This window comes from Fusarium proliferatum, assembly GCF_900067095.1.
Source record: "Fusarium proliferatum ET1 genome assembly, contig: FPRO_scaffold001, whole genome shotgun sequence".
Taxonomy (NCBI): Eukaryota; Fungi; Ascomycota; class Sordariomycetes; order Hypocreales; family Nectriaceae; genus Fusarium; species Fusarium proliferatum.
Window position 1 is genome coordinate 5,682,878 of NW_022194790.1, and position 16,494 is coordinate 5,699,371.

Here is a 16,494-nt window from a genome sequence, read left to right on the forward strand (position 1 = left end):
TCTGCGTCATGGACTGCAGGGCCGAAGTTGATCTGATTCAGGTCCCTTTGTCTGCAAGGATACGGCGTCTGGTCTTCATAATATCTTTTTTGTTCATACCGTTCATACATGGATGTCCAGTGCTTCAAGGTGAGGTTCTACGAAAACGGGTGGTGCTCGCGTGCCAGTTCAAGTCTCAGTTGCAAACGGTCAGCCTTGAAACGCCGCGACTCTGAACGGTTCGATGTCTTGTGAGACTCAGCTTCTCAAGCGAGTCACAAATACGTCCTCATTACGAGTCGATAGATATGGATTGTGGTGCATAATTGTGATATGTTGCACAACATTTCAATGACATGTGGTTGCCAAGATCAACAGTATGGCCGGAGATAGACTTCACTTAGAGCGTTCTTGCACCCTGGCACCACGACGAACTAGCCAGTCCGCTGCGTCGATCAGAGTCGGCAATTCTTCGCTGCCCCTTTTTTATTTCCAACCTCCGGGCTTAGGGTCCGTCGTTTGATTCATGCTTGGGCTTGGCCAGCTACGCCTCGCATGTCTGAATCACATGCATTCCATGCGCATCTATCGGTGAAGAACGCATAATAGTTAGATCGTTCATTGGGACTCGACATGCTGAGTTCATGTTTATGTTTGAGGCTCTATTGTTGAAATTATTGGTAAATGACTCGCCACGATGGCTACTCCATTTGTCGGTTTCACTCCCGTCCCAACACGCACCCTGTACCGTACCCTGTTGCCGTATTTTAGCGTCTGGATTCTTTTTGTCTGCACTTTGCTGTACAGACTGGCCGTGTTGTAGGTATGTATATGCATGCAGCTGCACAAGACCGGCATCCGGCCCCCGCCGGTCGTTGCTCCGTGTTTGGCGGACGTTCCTTCCATTGATCCTAGCCCCAGAAGATAGACCAGGTTCTCTGTAAAGATTATCAGTGTAGTGATCATGCTACTGTAGCGTTCTTGAATGGCTCATCATCACAAGACGAGACGATCGCAGACAGACCTACCTAAATTTGGCGGGCACTTTAGGGTAGCATCAAGCAATTGACTCCCGTCCCGGCAGGCAGGCAGTTGATGTCCGCCCGTTCCATCCTACCTTGCTCACCTCTCCTGCGTACCTGACCAACTTGGGTAGCTGCAACTTCCCCGCCACACTACGGAAGTCTGCATCCACTCTCTGATCCTCGTCATCCCAAGAAGGAACTGTTTCTTCTTGTTCAAGCTTAACCTCCAAATCTCGACCGTCAGGCATCTTCACGATACCACCCAAAGGCCCGACAGAGCCCAGCAATCACTCGCCAGATCACAGCTTAGCCACTAAGAAGGACACACCCGCACCCCCCGATGTTTTGAGGAGACGATAGCGGCAGTCACGTTCAATATCACTTGATCAAGACTCTGAGCTAGTCTAGCTGGTTAGGTAGTTTAACCACCACTAGCACCTGTGATGAGGATACACAACCAACAAACAAGACATCGAATGGATCTAGCCCAAGCTCTTGATGACAAGAAATTCGAAGCTAGCTGAGACAACGATAAGGATTGTCTCTAATGGAAAATGACAGTCCAGCATCTGAGTGGCTTTCACAGATTCACCTCAAGGAACCTGATTTTACCTGAACGAGCCTGCATTTCCCATGTCTCAGAACGCCATCGAGAAGCAGGGGTCCTAATAGGCAAATTATTTCATTCATGGATTTCTTGGGCCGTTTTTACATTCTTGGAGCTTTCAGCCGGAGGTGAAACTCCTCCAAGTAAGGCTCGATACGATCACCTACCTGGTAATCTGAGCAGAGCCTGCTGCAAAAACACATTCACGCATCTATTGTCAGGCTATCTGTGCAGAGATCGCGAGACCTTTGGATTGATCTTGGCATGCTCAATTTCAATTATGGAACCACTTGTTACTACTTCAACCTTGATACCATACTGAGATGGCCCCATTAAGTTCCCCGGCTTCAAATTTTGTTAATTGGGTAGTTTTCCCCGCAAGAAGGAACCACCTCACAACCACCAGAGCGTCTCAACACCGGGCCGGCTCGGACGATGAGCGGAGCACCGAGCGGGCCCATCCTTTGGGGAAGTCGCTGGGTGATGGAGCACCGTCAGGGGCTGGTAGCCAGCTTGACAGGGGAGGCGAAGCAGGGATAGCCTACGTAGACAACCTCTATTCTCGATTTTTGATATCATCGTCACCCTGAAGGGACCAAGAAGCTGTCAGCGCGGCGCCTTACCTCTTGTCCCCTCAACAACGCCGCAGTTGCACAACGATGGCTGACTCCGCCCCTCGTGGTTGGGTCGTTCAAGAAGCCCAAAACCTTATTGGCAGGCTTTTTGCTTAGTGGCCTGACTGCCGTTCTTCCTTCACGCTGCTTGTCGGCGCTGGTCGGGATGTTGTTGCGCTGCTCGCATGTCACAACCCTGGAGGACAATACTGCAGTCTGCAGGCGCCTGCTTCGGTCTCGATTCAGTTGGACTACCCGTTGCATTAGCAGACCGGGGTTCGATTTGAAAGAGGCGCATGCAGAGATACGACGCTGTGCTCCTACGATCTCTGTATAGATCAGGCCTGGATGACTTTGAACTCCCAAAGGCATTGTCATCACACTCTTTCTGGCCGATTTCGGTCCGCCCGACAACGCCATAATCCGCACCAAGTGCAATTGGAGTCGAGGCAGAGTAGGATATTAGCTGACGAGAATGTCTCTTCGACTCAATTCCCGTGTCATTGAAGCAAGATATTATTGACCATCAGAGGCTTGATGGAATAGCTCGCAATAGCAACTCACTTATTAGCGCGCGATGGGCTGTCGATAGTGGGGTTTCCCGCTTTGACGATGGCCCCAACCCGCACCAGTTATCCCTGCCTGACAACCGTGCATCTGTCGTTCCGTCCCATAATAAGAGCCGAGGCCACGGACCAGCTTCTGTTCACTCTTGTCGCGATTGTTGTTATTAACCTCATTCGATCTCCAGCAACGGAGCAGGGAGAAAAGAGAGCTAAGCGTGCCGCAAATTCATGCAAGCCGGGTCCCCAGATACATCCATACTTCTTTGCTACCATCAAACTTCAGAGAGATCTTGATCCACCAATAAGGTGACATCTGCGTGGTAATACATGTCTTTCCGTGGTATTCCCTATTCGAGACATGTCCGCTATGTCATACCGTGCACTCAAGAGAATGCACCACGGCGCTTCGAGTTCCTGCATCTAACGTGGCGGATGTTCACTGATCTGAACGTGGCCATCGCAAAACCAGCACAGAATCGGCAGACGAATGATCCCGCTCCAAGTTGACCCTGACACTGACTGCATTGCATGGGCACCATGCACAGCAAGCGGCAGGGATGCTACAGTGATTCCACAGATATTTTCCTTGGGCCATAACTCGAATCGTGGCATATCAAGCTACATTAACTCGAGTATCATAGAAATGATTGTTATTTGTATGGATTGAAGAACGCCCTACGGTTCCTAACATGGCAGAGATGCCGGACAAGCTACCAGACTCAGATGTGATTATCAAGAACCCTTCTATGTGACAGAAAAAGGAATGTTGGATGCCCGCTGATTGCCGTTGGTCTTGAAGAACCTTGGTCAGCTACTCCGACCGTACCGTACCTGGAAACGTTGATCCCGCCGTAAGCGACGGTAGAGCAGGATGGTGTCTTCCATAATTCCAGCGAATGAGGCGCTGCACCTGTTTCGTCATGTTCTTGAAAGGCGTTCCGGGGCGTTACATTGCCGAGTCGAAGATGCCAAAAATGGTAAGACGGGAACTTCAGCCATAGGCTGACGAATAATATTCATGAGGAGAGTCGCTGGACGAAGACAATTCGTGGTCACTGCACATCTTGAGCGATCACCTATAACCTCTCACGCACTTTAGCTGTTCTCAACGGAGTACAGGGTGATATTCTTATTTCCAATTCGGGACATTTCGCCCTGTCATATCTGATCAAGGCCAAATTACAGTCCGTGCTATCACAATGCCCGTCAGCGTTGATCAACGCCTTTCGTCAACAGCGGTTGTCACACCAGGCTGCATATAACGCTCGTCCTACTATCAAATGTTGGTGATTTCAACTTTTGCTACCCTCGTTCGGCAAATGCTCACATCTTACTGCCTGCCTCTAGAAATGATAGTCGTCAGTAATACGGTGCAGGTCTTGGTCTACCGTCATACAGTACAGACATGACGCCTTTCCCCAATCACCCTATGACTCTTTTCTTGATATCATAAAAAATGATTCGTCATATATTCAGGGTCAAGGCCACAATCGAGAGGCACACTGTATTCTCTGGTCTAAGCCATTTTGGCTGACTCTTCTGGCAGCTAACTCCTGACATGCTTGTGTGCCAAGGCAATGAACAAAGTGCACTGTGAAAGGACTTGGCCCCTAGGTATCTCGTGGGATTGCTCGCAGATACCAGCCCTACCCCCCTGTATGAGGGCACAGACAGATTGATAGCTAACAAACCTTAGTACCCCTCCCCCGAACAGAAGCTGGCTGGCCAGAACTGCAAATAGATCTTCAGATCCAGCAGAACACGGCAGCCAGAATGAAAGATGCACTAATTCCCGGAGATGGTGCTCCATAAGCCAGACGGACTGAGGGAGAAAAGAAAACCTAGGATTTTCGTCACAGATGACGAAAAGACTTAGGCAAACTGTACCAAATTCAGGGGACTATTTGATGGGTTCATTTTAACATCTGTTATCAAGGCCTCAAGTTTTCTTGCAACCTGGGGATCGGAACATGACAAACTTGACTGTTTTATTTCAACTATAATAAGTTCACATAAACACATGTCACCGCTGATCAAGGCAACTAGTAGTTGGTCATGATGCTTAGACTGATTCGTCAGCCTCAGTGATCTGAGGCAGTTGGTAGTTGAGCCACATTGCTATGCAATCCTTCATGGGATCGGATTGCTGGACTTGTTCGCGCACAGCTTCTAGGTTATGATACGAGGGCTGGTACCTGAATAGCGAGATGGAACATTGCTGGTATCAATGGCTGAAATGAAATACGCGCGGATTGGTTACGTTCACCGGGTTTGTTGGTGCGAGTGTGAGTGATTATCATCACACCAGGAACAGGGTTGTTGAAGAAAAAGCAAGCAAAACAGTTCCACTACCTACCCGAGGACTTCGCATGGAAATCGCCCAAGGTTGGTGAGAGATACGGATGAGGATCTAACATCCCTGACACTCACTAGACCATGAACACAACATCATATCATCATCAACACGACACGAGTCGGCGTCGAGGTTACTCCTCCGAAGCCTGGTGATAGAGATGGTGGGTGCAGTCTTGGTCAAATCTGGATGTTGAGACTGTCAAACATTCTTCTTTTGAGCCTTCACATGTGCCTGCGCCTCTGGATTAGAGACGGATAGACATCCCTGAACGCCATGGGCGGGAATGGGCAGCTTGTCGACTGCTGAATGAGACAATTCCATAGGCTATTTGTTGGGCGAGTGAGCTTGGGGCTGGGGTAGGCTCATGCTCATGCTCATGCTCATGCACAACATGCTCGCTTTTGCGGATCCCAGAACGTGATGGAAATGGGGACATGGACCCATCCATCCATTCATGTGTATTGGTGGTGTGGGGAAGCAAGGCATGTCTTAGTCCAACGTAAATATGATGTCGTCTTTGGTGAGCAATGTTGGAGGGTTAAGGACTGACTGACTGATTGATGGATTGATTACTCACAGGCTACCGTACCCCAGATCAACTATCGATTTGCCCAAGAGTTTTGGGAATAGTCTCGTGTCTCATGAGGGTTGCGTTGATACGAATCCGGATATCACCCAAGTCAACTCAGGGTCGTATTGATTAATGTCGACGATACCCGTATTTAGGTCAACATGACCATAGTAAGACATCTGCATGAACAGGGTAAGTTCAGAACCTTGAAGCAAGCCAAAAACACGGATATCTAATATTACAAGAGCCTGCCTTATCTGCGGTACACGACTTACATCAGATCAGCCCTAGGTCAAAGTCTGTGTCCAGGGTCCCAGGAGAGCGGAAGCCACTCAGCTCTCATCACAACTTTGCGCCCGTACAAGATAGACTGCATCTTACAATCATCACAGCATTGACTCCTGACACCGCCTTTCTGGTGAGGGCACTAAAACGGAACAACCTAAGCGCTACGGACGAAATCGATAGAGTCGCAATCACCACGCGAGATCATCAATGCATGTCTCGGAGCCCATGTCCTTAGACCGTGAGTGGATTAGTACACTCCATCTCAAGATCTCAAGAGACTCCCGTACGGGTTGCAACAGGAATCCGGACATTTTTGTAGAGCAGGGCTAATATACAGAATAAACTCAAAAGGATATCGCTATAGGATTGCACAATTTCACGACAAAGACCAACGCTTTCACCACGTCTCCTCAGCTCTTTTTGTCGAAAAACTGCTCACGCCCCATGGAAGTGCATAGAGAGCTTAATACCGAAGATTTCTTGAACCCTGTGCCTCCTTCGACCGGCTGTTTCGTAAGGCTGTCGATCTTCGTTTCGAAAAACCTGATATCGAGCAAGCTGATGCTCAAGACTGCAACCCCATACATCTTCGGGGTCTTGCCCCCTTTTCTTCGCTTCGTACGCGGCAGCCACGGCAGTCCGTGATCTGATTCCAATACCTTTGCCAAGTGTCTCACAATACTCACCGTAGAAGCAGCTGCTTTATTAGCAGCCACACAATGATCTTTGTCAAAACGACCCAACCAGTCATATCATGAGATCTAGACAGTGCGCCGGATTTGGAAGCAAGGCAGGATGAAGACTGTCGCCTATCAAGCAGCGGGCGGCTGAATGAGGTGGTGCTGAGCACAGACTGCACTGTCGAGAGGCTACGTATGTTGGGAATTTTTGATGCGTGATGGATGGACTGGACCCTAGGTCGGCTGACAAGCCATGTGATGCTCTTAGCTGCCCCCAAGCTTCCCACCAGTTGGACACCGGAATCTGTTTCTCGCTTCCAACAATATTGGTTCCAGGTATGGCCCAGACCGTGAAGCGGCGAAGAAAGTGCAACGCGTACATTTTGATTGAACGCGACGCGTGCGAGGCTCAGCCAGCCTTGCTCTCTTCTGCTCCGAAAGGTGTGTGGCCATTCCCACTATGGTGTGCCAAGTTCACATGCTAACCATTACCAATTGGCTAGGCAGTCACCGGGTCTATTCGGATTCGCCTTCGCGTTGTGAGTGAGACATGACATGAGGACCGGGCAAAATAATGGAATGCCCGGAGTATGAGGTGGTGTATGAAAGAGACGGACAGCACGGAAGAGATTGAGCGTATTGACCTCTCTGACATTGCGTGTATCATGTTGCAGCCTATCCAGAGAATGGCGGCATTATTGTTGGGGTTTCGTGAAGTCGACTCCCAAGATATCGTCCATCCATGGCCCGACCTTTGCCGCATCGCCATCGGCCATACCAGCTTGGGAAAGCTGTGCGCCCCAGCTGGAGACGTTATAGATGGATGATGATGTGAGTGCTGACAGACCGTTTTCTGAGGTGGGAGATGATGGGCCTTCGGCTGTGAATTTGTCTACGACACCGTGTCTAGCCTCGAAACGAAGCTTGGTCTATGTCCCCATCAGTTGATTTGCCATATGCCTCTGCCAAGCGGTGTATCACTCACGTCAAAGTCCAGTTGAGGACGCTCTCGAGGGTCCTCCTCGTAGGGGAAAGTTGAGAAGGTGAATTTAGGTGTCTGTCCATAGATCCAGTCCCGCGACTGTAGTTCCTCATACCCTTTGCTGATGCTATCCGTCTCAAGTACCTTGTCACTGACGACCTCCTGGACATCGAATTTGCCGTACATGCTTGCAAACTGTTCCACAACGGCAGCCTCGAAAGCAGCATTCTCGATGCCGACGTTGCGGACAGGGCTGCGGACACTGTCGACGCCACGAGTCTTGATATACGACTCAGCTGGCGAACGCAACATCCCTGAGATATTGTTCAGGTTTGGGCTGCGTAGGAGGCATGTTCCGTGGTGAAGAGACCGAAGACGAGTGAGTTTATACGCGGACCCTGAGATTTTGTAGGTGCCGATCGGGTCATCAGGGATATCTATAACGATGTCATGTCGCTCATTGACACGCGTATTTGGCTTTCCAAGAGAGGATAGAGCTCTTACAACCATCTCGGCGTGCTTGTTCCGGTCGAATACTGCAGGAGGGCAAATGACGCTAAAGTTGACATTTCCTTCATCGTGAAAAACAGCGCCTCCCCCTGAACGACGACGGACAAGCTGGACTGGCCCACCAGTCCAACCTACGCTTGTAGGATCATTACGGAACTGGGACAGTCTTCGAAGATTCACCTCCATCCATGGATTTTGGTTTCGACCAAAGACAATACAGGGGTCATTGGTGTAGAGGAAGAGTATGGTTGACTCTGGGGGCGTCTTCTGGAGAAGATGGTGCTCAACAGAGAGGTTCAGGAAGGGATCACGAGAAGTTGAAGTGTATACTTGGATCTTATTGGATGAATGAGATGCTGCACCGGTGAATTGCCGTCTTGATATGGCTGATAATGAGGGGAAATGTCGTGATATGTTTCGAGGCGTTGAGCCTAAAAACGAGCGATTGGGCCGCATCATGATGACAAGAGTTAATATCCGAATAGAATTTGAGAATCAGTGAGACAAAGCCATAGATGGACATGCAATTGGGCCGGAAATACGGTATTATCCAAGGCAATGGATGAGACTCGTCGTTGAAGCTAATGTATCCAATGAGCAAAAGAGTTGAGGAAACAAACGTTTGGTTGTTCTCAGCCTCGGAGACGGAAAACCCCAATTGAAGTTGACCCCGCCGCGGACCGGAAATAGGGCGCTGAAAGCCCTGTAAACTTTAGGGGCAGTTTCAGTTCCGCAACGGACGGTAGCGGGTGCGGGTTCGGGAAACATCCAAACCAGTGAGAGCGCTGTGCCTTGCAGAAAAAGGAAAGTACCGAGTGAAGAAAGGAATTGATTGATAATCTGAATCGAGTTTTGCTTCGACATGACGTTTTGTATCCGTTGAGATGGAGAATGCTTGGGCTCTGGCTAGGTAGGATGAAGGAAAACCTGGGACCTTGACCCTAAGCGATAAAAATGCTTAGGTAAATCTAGCCTAGTTTAGGGGACTCTTTGCTAAGTTTATTTTGACACCCTAAATCAAGGACTGCTATTTTCTTGCTCCCTGAGCCCCTGGAGCAGGTAGCTATTGGCTCTGAATCTACAGCGGAAGAGCGATTATCCAGACTTTATGGAATCAGACGAGATGCATGGATGGACATCAATTGAGTCACAGCAACAGCGGCCCGATGTCGCTTAATGACAAGTATATAATATGGCCCTTCCAAGTGATATGATAGCTCATGTTTTTCATCTGATATCTTGGCGCCTGTTCTACAAGAGTTCCATGATATTTCTTAAAGATCCGTCTGAAGTTGATCGACTGAGGCTATCTTGACTGGCCAATCAGATCGCTCACAATCCATCTACCGTGTTGCCCCTCCCCCGCGCTTTCCAAACGCACAAAATTTTGGACCGAAATCGGCAGGAACGAGTCCCCTCCAGACCAAGAACAGCCTCATTGTCTTCCCTTCCATTCTCCAACGGCCGCCATCTTTCATCTTCCAACTCATCAACCATTGGATTATCTCTCCCCATCATCAACACAATCATCAACACATTACATCATGTCCAGCATTGGGCAAATCTTCCGGGTGACGACGTAAGTTTCTATTTCTTCCAGCTCTAACCCCCCCCTTCCCCCCCCCAAAATCGACAAGCAGCAGCTAAAAGCCATCTCTTTGTCTTCTTACAGTGCTGGCGAGTCGCATGGAAGAGCCATCTCGTGTATCATTGATGGCTGTCCTCCCGGCCTGGACCTCACAGAGGCCGATATCCAGCCTCAGCTGAACCGCCGTCGACCAGGTCAATCGGCCATCACCACACCTCGTAACGAGAAGGATCGCGTCACCATTAACTCTGGAACCGAAAATGGCGTCACTCTCGGAACACCGATTCTATTGACCGTCCCCAATGAGGATCAGCGACCAAGGGACTACGGTGATAAGACCATCGACATGTACCCCCGTCCCAGCCACGCAGACTGGACTTACCTCGAAAAGTACGGGGTTAAGGCCTCGTCAGGTGGTGGTCGCAGCTCTGCACGCGAGACTATTGCTCGAGTTGCCGCTGGTGCTGTTGCCGAGAAGTGGCTCAAGCAGACTTACAACATTGAGATTGTTGCCTTCGTCAGCTCCGTCGGAACCATCAAGCTTTTTGCTGATACAGAAGCCATGAGCAACGATCCTGCCTTCCTCAGTCTCGCCGAGACTCTCACCCGCGAACAAGTTGACGAAAATCTTCCTGTCCGATGCCCCGATGACGCCATTGGCCGAGCCATGGAGGCTCGCATTGCGGAGCTTCGCGATGAGCACGACAGCACTGGCGGAACTGTCACCTGCATTATCCGCAACGTGCCATCTGGTCTTGGTGAGCCCTGCTTCGACAAGCTCCAGGCCAGTCTTGCCCACGGCATTATGTCTATTCCCGCTGTCAAGGGATTTGAGGTAGGTTCCGGGTTCCATGGGGCCGAAATGACCGGAAGCAAGCATAACGATCCTTTCGTGCCAGCACCTGCTCTCGACGCCGCCACCCAGAGGACAGGCATTCCTCGCTCTAGACTCCAGACAAAGACGAATCATTCCGGCGGTATCCAGGGTGGTATCAGCAATGGCATGCCCATCTTCTTCAGAGTCGCTTTCAAGCCTCCTGCCACCATCAGCCAGGACCAGATCACAGCACTCTACGATGGCTCAGGCGAGGGTGTTCTCGCTGCTAAGGGAAGACACGACCCCTGCGTTGTGCCTCGTGCTGTCCCTATCGTCGAGGGAATGGCGGCGATCATGGTGGCTGATGCTCTCATGCAACAGAATGCGAGAAAGATGTCTACAGTCAAACCATAGAATGGTAGGAATGGCAAGGATCATGCTGAGGGCCATGACAAGGACTATGATAAGGAAAACGAGAGGATCGCAGTGCATTAGATACCAAAAACGGAGAGCATGAGATGGGACTTTTATTGACATGAGGGATGACGACTTTAGACTATTCTTAGCTTATCTTTAGCCTTTCAATCCAAAGACTTGAGTAATTTTACGATAATGTTCAATATTTATGAAAATTCTGACAAGTTTTTAAGGGAAGAAAGAAAATTTAGCAAAGATATCCTAAGTTTATATAAATTTAGGACATCTTTATGAAGTTTAGGATATCTTTACTAAATTTAGGATGTCTTTTGCTGAGCTAACATTAAGGTCTGGTATTTTCTTGCTCCCTGAGGACCTAAGCCACGGTTTTTAATCCTAAACCTTGTGCCAATATTCTTCCGAGACTTCTATAATGTTCTTGACAGCTGTTTACAAGTTCTTTGTAGTCTTTGGAAAAATCCAGAGACAGACCAATAGAAGATAGCTGGGGATATTTCCTTTTCCTCAAAAAGTGCCACATCATCATAGAACACATGCGAGATATAACAGTGGTAATTCTTTTCGTATTTATTCTTATGCCCCTCGTATATGAACAAGCTAATGCCTCGTAACCCTTCCAATTCGATAATATCCCAACGCCGTAATGCATCAACTCCCCTGGACAACAACCCACGTCTACCTTGTGTTTGGGGGTCCAGGGGTGTGGGTATCATGGCCTTTCTGAGACACAAACAAAAACAGAAAACTCCCAAAGGAAAAAAATATCCCTGATCCAATCACACCTTCTATCTTATCTTGTACTCTTTAATGCTCGCCTTTTAGTTTTTACTCTTCTCCTGATTGGGTTGCAGCTGTTTCGCTCTCCGTCTCGGCTGTGGGCTTGCTTCGAGCTGAGTCTCCATCTCGAGCCATAATCATATCCTTTTCAGCTTGGATAGCCTTCTCTCTTCGCTGTTCAACGTCTTCTCGGCGAATAACTTTTCGTAGACCCTCGCTTGCTTGGAGGAGACCGTCGATGCTGATGGCGTGCTCTGTCATCTGATGGCTGATGTATGTGTATATCCCGGCAGGTGTGTTGCACTGTAGCAGGTTTCCCTCGTTGAGCTTGAGGAGGGCGAGGGCGACTTGGAAGAGAAATGTGCTGCCGTCGTTGGTGCAGAGGACGACGTCCCAGACGCGGAAGAGAGCCTCGGCGCTGAGACAGTCGGTGAAGACGGAGAGGAACCACTGGAAAGTCAAGGCCTCGAGCTCAATGGATAGCGAGTCGAGATGTGCTGAGAGCTTGGGGAGGATTGCTGAAACATACTGTCGCAGTACCTGTTGATCTGCGCGGGAAGCCATGAGTGAGTGGTCGTAGTAGCCGTGGGGAAGGATATTCTCGATGATTGAAGTAAGAATCCAAAATGCGTCCTCAGCAGAAGGCATCATGAGCAACAAGTTGGCAGCAATTAAATTCATGCCCTGACAGTACCCCACGTCCTTATTGCGCCTGGAGTACGCCAACAAGACTTCGTTCAGCTTCTTGACACCAGGTCCCTTGCGGAAGAAGATATTGTCTGTCAAGGTCCTGTTGATGTCCATCTGAATCTGACTAACAACAACAGCATCGTCGTCCTCGCCGGTCTGAGCGACCAAGTCTTCGTAATAGCCAGGGACACGAAGGGCTGCAGCTCCCGAACACTCTGACCACACCTTGGCGCGATAGGTGACGGGAATACCGCCCAAAACCAGGGTTTTGAATTCGTTCCACTTAGCTCTTCCGACCTTGCCTTTGACGCCGAGGCCTGAAACTCCAATCATCTCGCCATCGGCAACGCGGGTTTCAGGAAGGATCATGGCAGGTTGTTCGTAGCGAGCATCAGCAGCGGATTTGGCGGCAGCAATTGCGGCTTCGCCCTCCCGCTTGCGTTCGGCGCGCACCTTTCGGAGGAAATCATTCCATCGAACTGTCTTTTCACGCTGAAGGGCGTCGTGGACATCGCTCAGTTGCTGCAGGAGCAGCTTGACAGGTTCGGTATCGTCCTTGGTGAGTGCGATGGATGATTCAGACTGAGACGGCCGTGAGGTCTCACTGTCGACTGCAGTAGTTGTGCTAGCTGATGGAATAAGACCAGAGTTGGTTGATACGATTACTGGCTTGACAGGCTCGGTAGGGTAAAGCTCTGGCTCGGGTGTCTGAGCTCCCTCCATAACCTCGATGGATGGAATCGCGATACTTGGCGTGTGACTGAGAAGTTCAGTGGGAAACGTTGCGATTTTCAGATAATCGGTCCATCTCTTAGCTTTGCCCTCTTCCGCGTTACGTTCCTCCATGCTGTTCAGGCTCTCAGGACGTCCCTCACTCGACACACTTCCCTTGGGGCTGGGAAGGTCCTCTAATGCGTTAGGTGAGATGCCACCTCGGCCGTTGGCCAGCATCTCTGTACGACTGCCCTTGCGAATATGTCGAGCCACCTGCGCCGCCTCGCGTTGTCGTTTCTTGCGTCGCTGATCGTATATGAATCCAAACCGGTCCGTCAGATATTCGCTGTTCGGAAAGTTGTTATAGATATGTGTTAATGTTGGTGGCTGTGACTCTGGTGATCGGATAGCGTCCATCTCCACAGGCCCATAGCTCTCTTGTCGTGATGATGAGTTATCCGGAGGACTGCCTCGCATGCTGTCCCAAGCCTCTTGCCCCTGTGATCGGCCTGATCCTTGAGCAGATGGTCCTGGTGTCGCTTTACGCATCGCCATCAACGCCTTGGGACCGCCAGCGATCGACACTGATCGAGACTGACCAGCGCGGCTGCTTGTAGTCGAAACAGCTCGGAGAGAACCACCCTTGTTGGAGGTAGTGCTCGTAGCACGGCCTCGAGACTCAGCCTCGCGAGTACTTATCGCTCCGCCCGCCACCAAACGAAGGGCCATGCTTGCAAGTGATGACGATGCTTTGCGCTCGCCAGTTGCGCCCGATTGAATGCTTGACGCACGGCTTGGGCTTCGAGTAGATTGCGTGTCTGGTGGGCTGAAGAGATCCTCCTGCAACGTTGGTCGTCGGTCCATACTAGAGTGCGATCGAATCACAGTTGTAGGGTTTACACCTTCGCCGTTCATGCTGTTCGTACGGCTGCCTCGCTTTGCGGTCCCAGAGCCCCAGAGATAATCCTTCCACCCCTTTAAAGTGCCCTTGCCGCTGCCGTTCTCGCTGGGGTTGCTGAAAGACTGGCTGCTTGCGCGGATGGTAGAGCCCTTGGCGACTGTCTCGCCGTACGCAGTAGCCACTACGGTGTCTTGCATCGCATCACTCATGAGGTCGCTTAATCCAGTATCCTCTCTCCGGAGTCCCTTGTTGGCCGCGCGTAGCTCAGCCTCAACAGTCCGTAGGCGAGTTTCAAGATCCAGGTTAGAGAGGCCGCATTCTCGAATGATTTTGCGCAAGGCCCGTTCTCGTTCATCAGCGCGGCGGCGCATATTGGCGATCTGGGCATCTCGTTGTGCGAGGTCCTCGGATATTTGTCTGATCAGTCCAATGGCGCCGTGCCGCGATATCAAGCGTTGAAGATGTTCGTCATCGGCGTTATGTAACGAGCCCGGAACCTTGCGCACCGGATGATCCTCTTCGAACAAGGCACTTCGCACATCTGAGCCTCCAGTCAGGTCAACTATCGAACTGCGCCCAACATCCGGGGCCGCGACCGGAGGAACGGGGGTGTCGTCGGGAGCATCGTCTTGTCCGCTGAGGGGATCACCGCCTGGACTCTCGGGTGAGAAGCTAGGAAAGCTCGTGAGACTCTTGTCGCTGGCAGCTATACTACTCGCAGAGCTAACAGGCTGGCTGGGGCGTTTCCGACCGCGAGGGCCTCTGACAGTTGCGCTTCGGTTGCTTCTGGAGCTTCGGTTCGAGGTGTGGGATACGTGGGAGGCGTGTGACGCATATGAGGCGCTGCTGTGCTGGGAGACGGACCTCTGGAGTGACGACATAGGGTCGGCCGCTTCCATGGCCGTCGCCATAGCTGATGAGATCGAATCGTATTGGGGTTTTGTGCTTGTCTAGGGACAAGACAGGTAAAATGCTGGGAGAAAAAGGATGAAGAGGAGGAGAGCGAGAGAAAGAGAGAGCAAGCAAGCAATCGATCAATCAATCAATCAATCAATCAATAATGAAGGGTGTGGGTTGCACAGACGAGGGAGGGTGTGCGATCGAAAAGGCAACCGAGGGGTTTGTACTGGGTACATGTGCCTTTGCATGGGGATGAATGCAAGCTGTCGATATGATATTAAGTAAGATGTGACAGTATTCATAGAATTACGATGAAGAAGCTGGAAGAAGCTTTGAATAGGAGGAGCATTCAGAGTAAACCATTAAGAAATATTCTGTTGTCTTTGCAACCATTGAATAATGTCTTAAAATTACCCCCTAGGAAGACAGAGTCAGAGCAACCAAACTACGCCTCCTCAAAGTATCTGTACCTGCAACCCCAGCAGTTAGGTTAAGTCCAGATGCTTTATGCCCTTTTAGGCCGTCCGGGCTTGTTGCTCCTCCGTAAAACTGATTGGCTTTCCAGGGCATCATCTATCAGTTTTAGGGAGGTCCAAGTCGCCCTACCGCACCAACCCGCCCTGAATTCCTAGCAGGCATTGATGGGTGATACCGAACCGAAGAGAAGCGATAAACCCAAACGTCAAGATGAAAGGATGTTGTTGATAGACAAATGATTTCCCTAATTCACGACCACGCCAAGATAGCTCCTTTGTTTTAACAAACGCACTATTTCCCTATCAACCTCTCATATCAAAAGGGTACCTGACGCTCGTCTCCACGGTTGGGTTTTCCCTTTCCCTTTTCTTCAAGCCCAAGGGGCACCACCACCACCAGCCAAAAAAAAAAAGCTTGTTATTTTAACTACACAAAACCGCCAGCGCAAAAAGCTGAGCTCAGACATGATCACTTACAAGCTCGTGCACAGTGAAATAGATTTCATCTCCAGGGCCATCCCAGCTAGACTACGCCTGGCCAACAGCCCGAAGATTCCCGCACCCTGGACAATTCCAGAACATTTCGCATCCCAGCTCCAGCAAGGATGTTGATGTCTGACTCGTCAGTAAAACGATATGTGGCTTGTTTCTTCTTCTGAAAGGAAAGAAAAAGATGTTGTCTCTTGTATCACACGACCATTGTCCATCTTTGAGAGCTTGATGAGCAAGCAACCTTGATAGAAAGTTTCATAACTAACCTTCCACCAAAATGGAGTGCGTATCTCTGACGTCGATGAGGCTGCAATGATCAGCGTGACTTCATCCTGCAGCCAATTAATATTCTGATACAAGGTACCCTTGAAGATTACCTACCATTTTGTACCTGATACTTTACCAAGTGGACGCGTTTTGGGTTGGGCTACAGCATCATCCGCATGACAGACCAGGCTAAGGCCTCCCTTGTCAATGCGTCTCGTAATTAATTGTTTGACACTTCACTTCTGCTGCAACGCTT

The 16,494-nt window shown here is 50.1% G+C and overlaps 4 protein-coding genes across 4 annotated transcripts; 1 reads left to right on the forward strand and 3 right to left on the reverse strand.

Annotated features, from left to right (window-relative positions):
- Positions 1-523: 523 nt before the first annotated feature.
- FPRO_00257 (uncharacterized protein) lies at positions 524-1,252 on the reverse strand (the record flags this gene model as incomplete). Its single annotated transcript, XM_031225591.1, has 2 exons — positions 524-917; positions 1,119-1,252. 2 exons carry the CDS (start codon positions 1,250-1,252, stop codon positions 524-526), a joined length of 528 nt encoding a protein of 175 aa, XP_031076213.1.
- A 6,129-nt stretch (positions 1,253-7,381) lies between these two features.
- Positions 7,382-8,637, reverse strand: FPRO_00256 (uncharacterized protein; the record flags this gene model as incomplete). The annotated part of the gene is made up of 2 exons (XM_031225592.1): positions 7,382-7,615; positions 7,672-8,637. The coding sequence occupies 2 exons, from the start codon at positions 8,635-8,637 to the stop codon at positions 7,382-7,384; spliced, it is 1,200 nt and encodes a 399-aa protein (XP_031076214.1).
- A 1,085-nt stretch (positions 8,638-9,722) lies between these two features.
- On the forward strand, positions 9,723-10,997 carry FPRO_00255 (putative chorismate synthase/flavin reductase, NADPH-dependent; the record flags this gene model as incomplete). The annotated part of the gene is made up of 2 exons (XM_031225593.1): positions 9,723-9,757; positions 9,851-10,997. 2 exons carry the CDS (start codon positions 9,723-9,725, stop codon positions 10,995-10,997), a joined length of 1,182 nt encoding a protein of 393 aa, XP_031076215.1.
- Positions 10,998-11,846: 849 nt separating this feature from the next.
- FPRO_00254 (uncharacterized protein) lies at positions 11,847-15,014 on the reverse strand (the record flags this gene model as incomplete). Its single annotated transcript, XM_031225596.1, has 1 exon — positions 11,847-15,014. One exon carries the CDS (start codon positions 15,012-15,014, stop codon positions 11,847-11,849), a length of 3,168 nt encoding a protein of 1,055 aa, XP_031076216.1.
- Between the last annotated feature and the right edge of the window lie 1,480 nt (positions 15,015-16,494).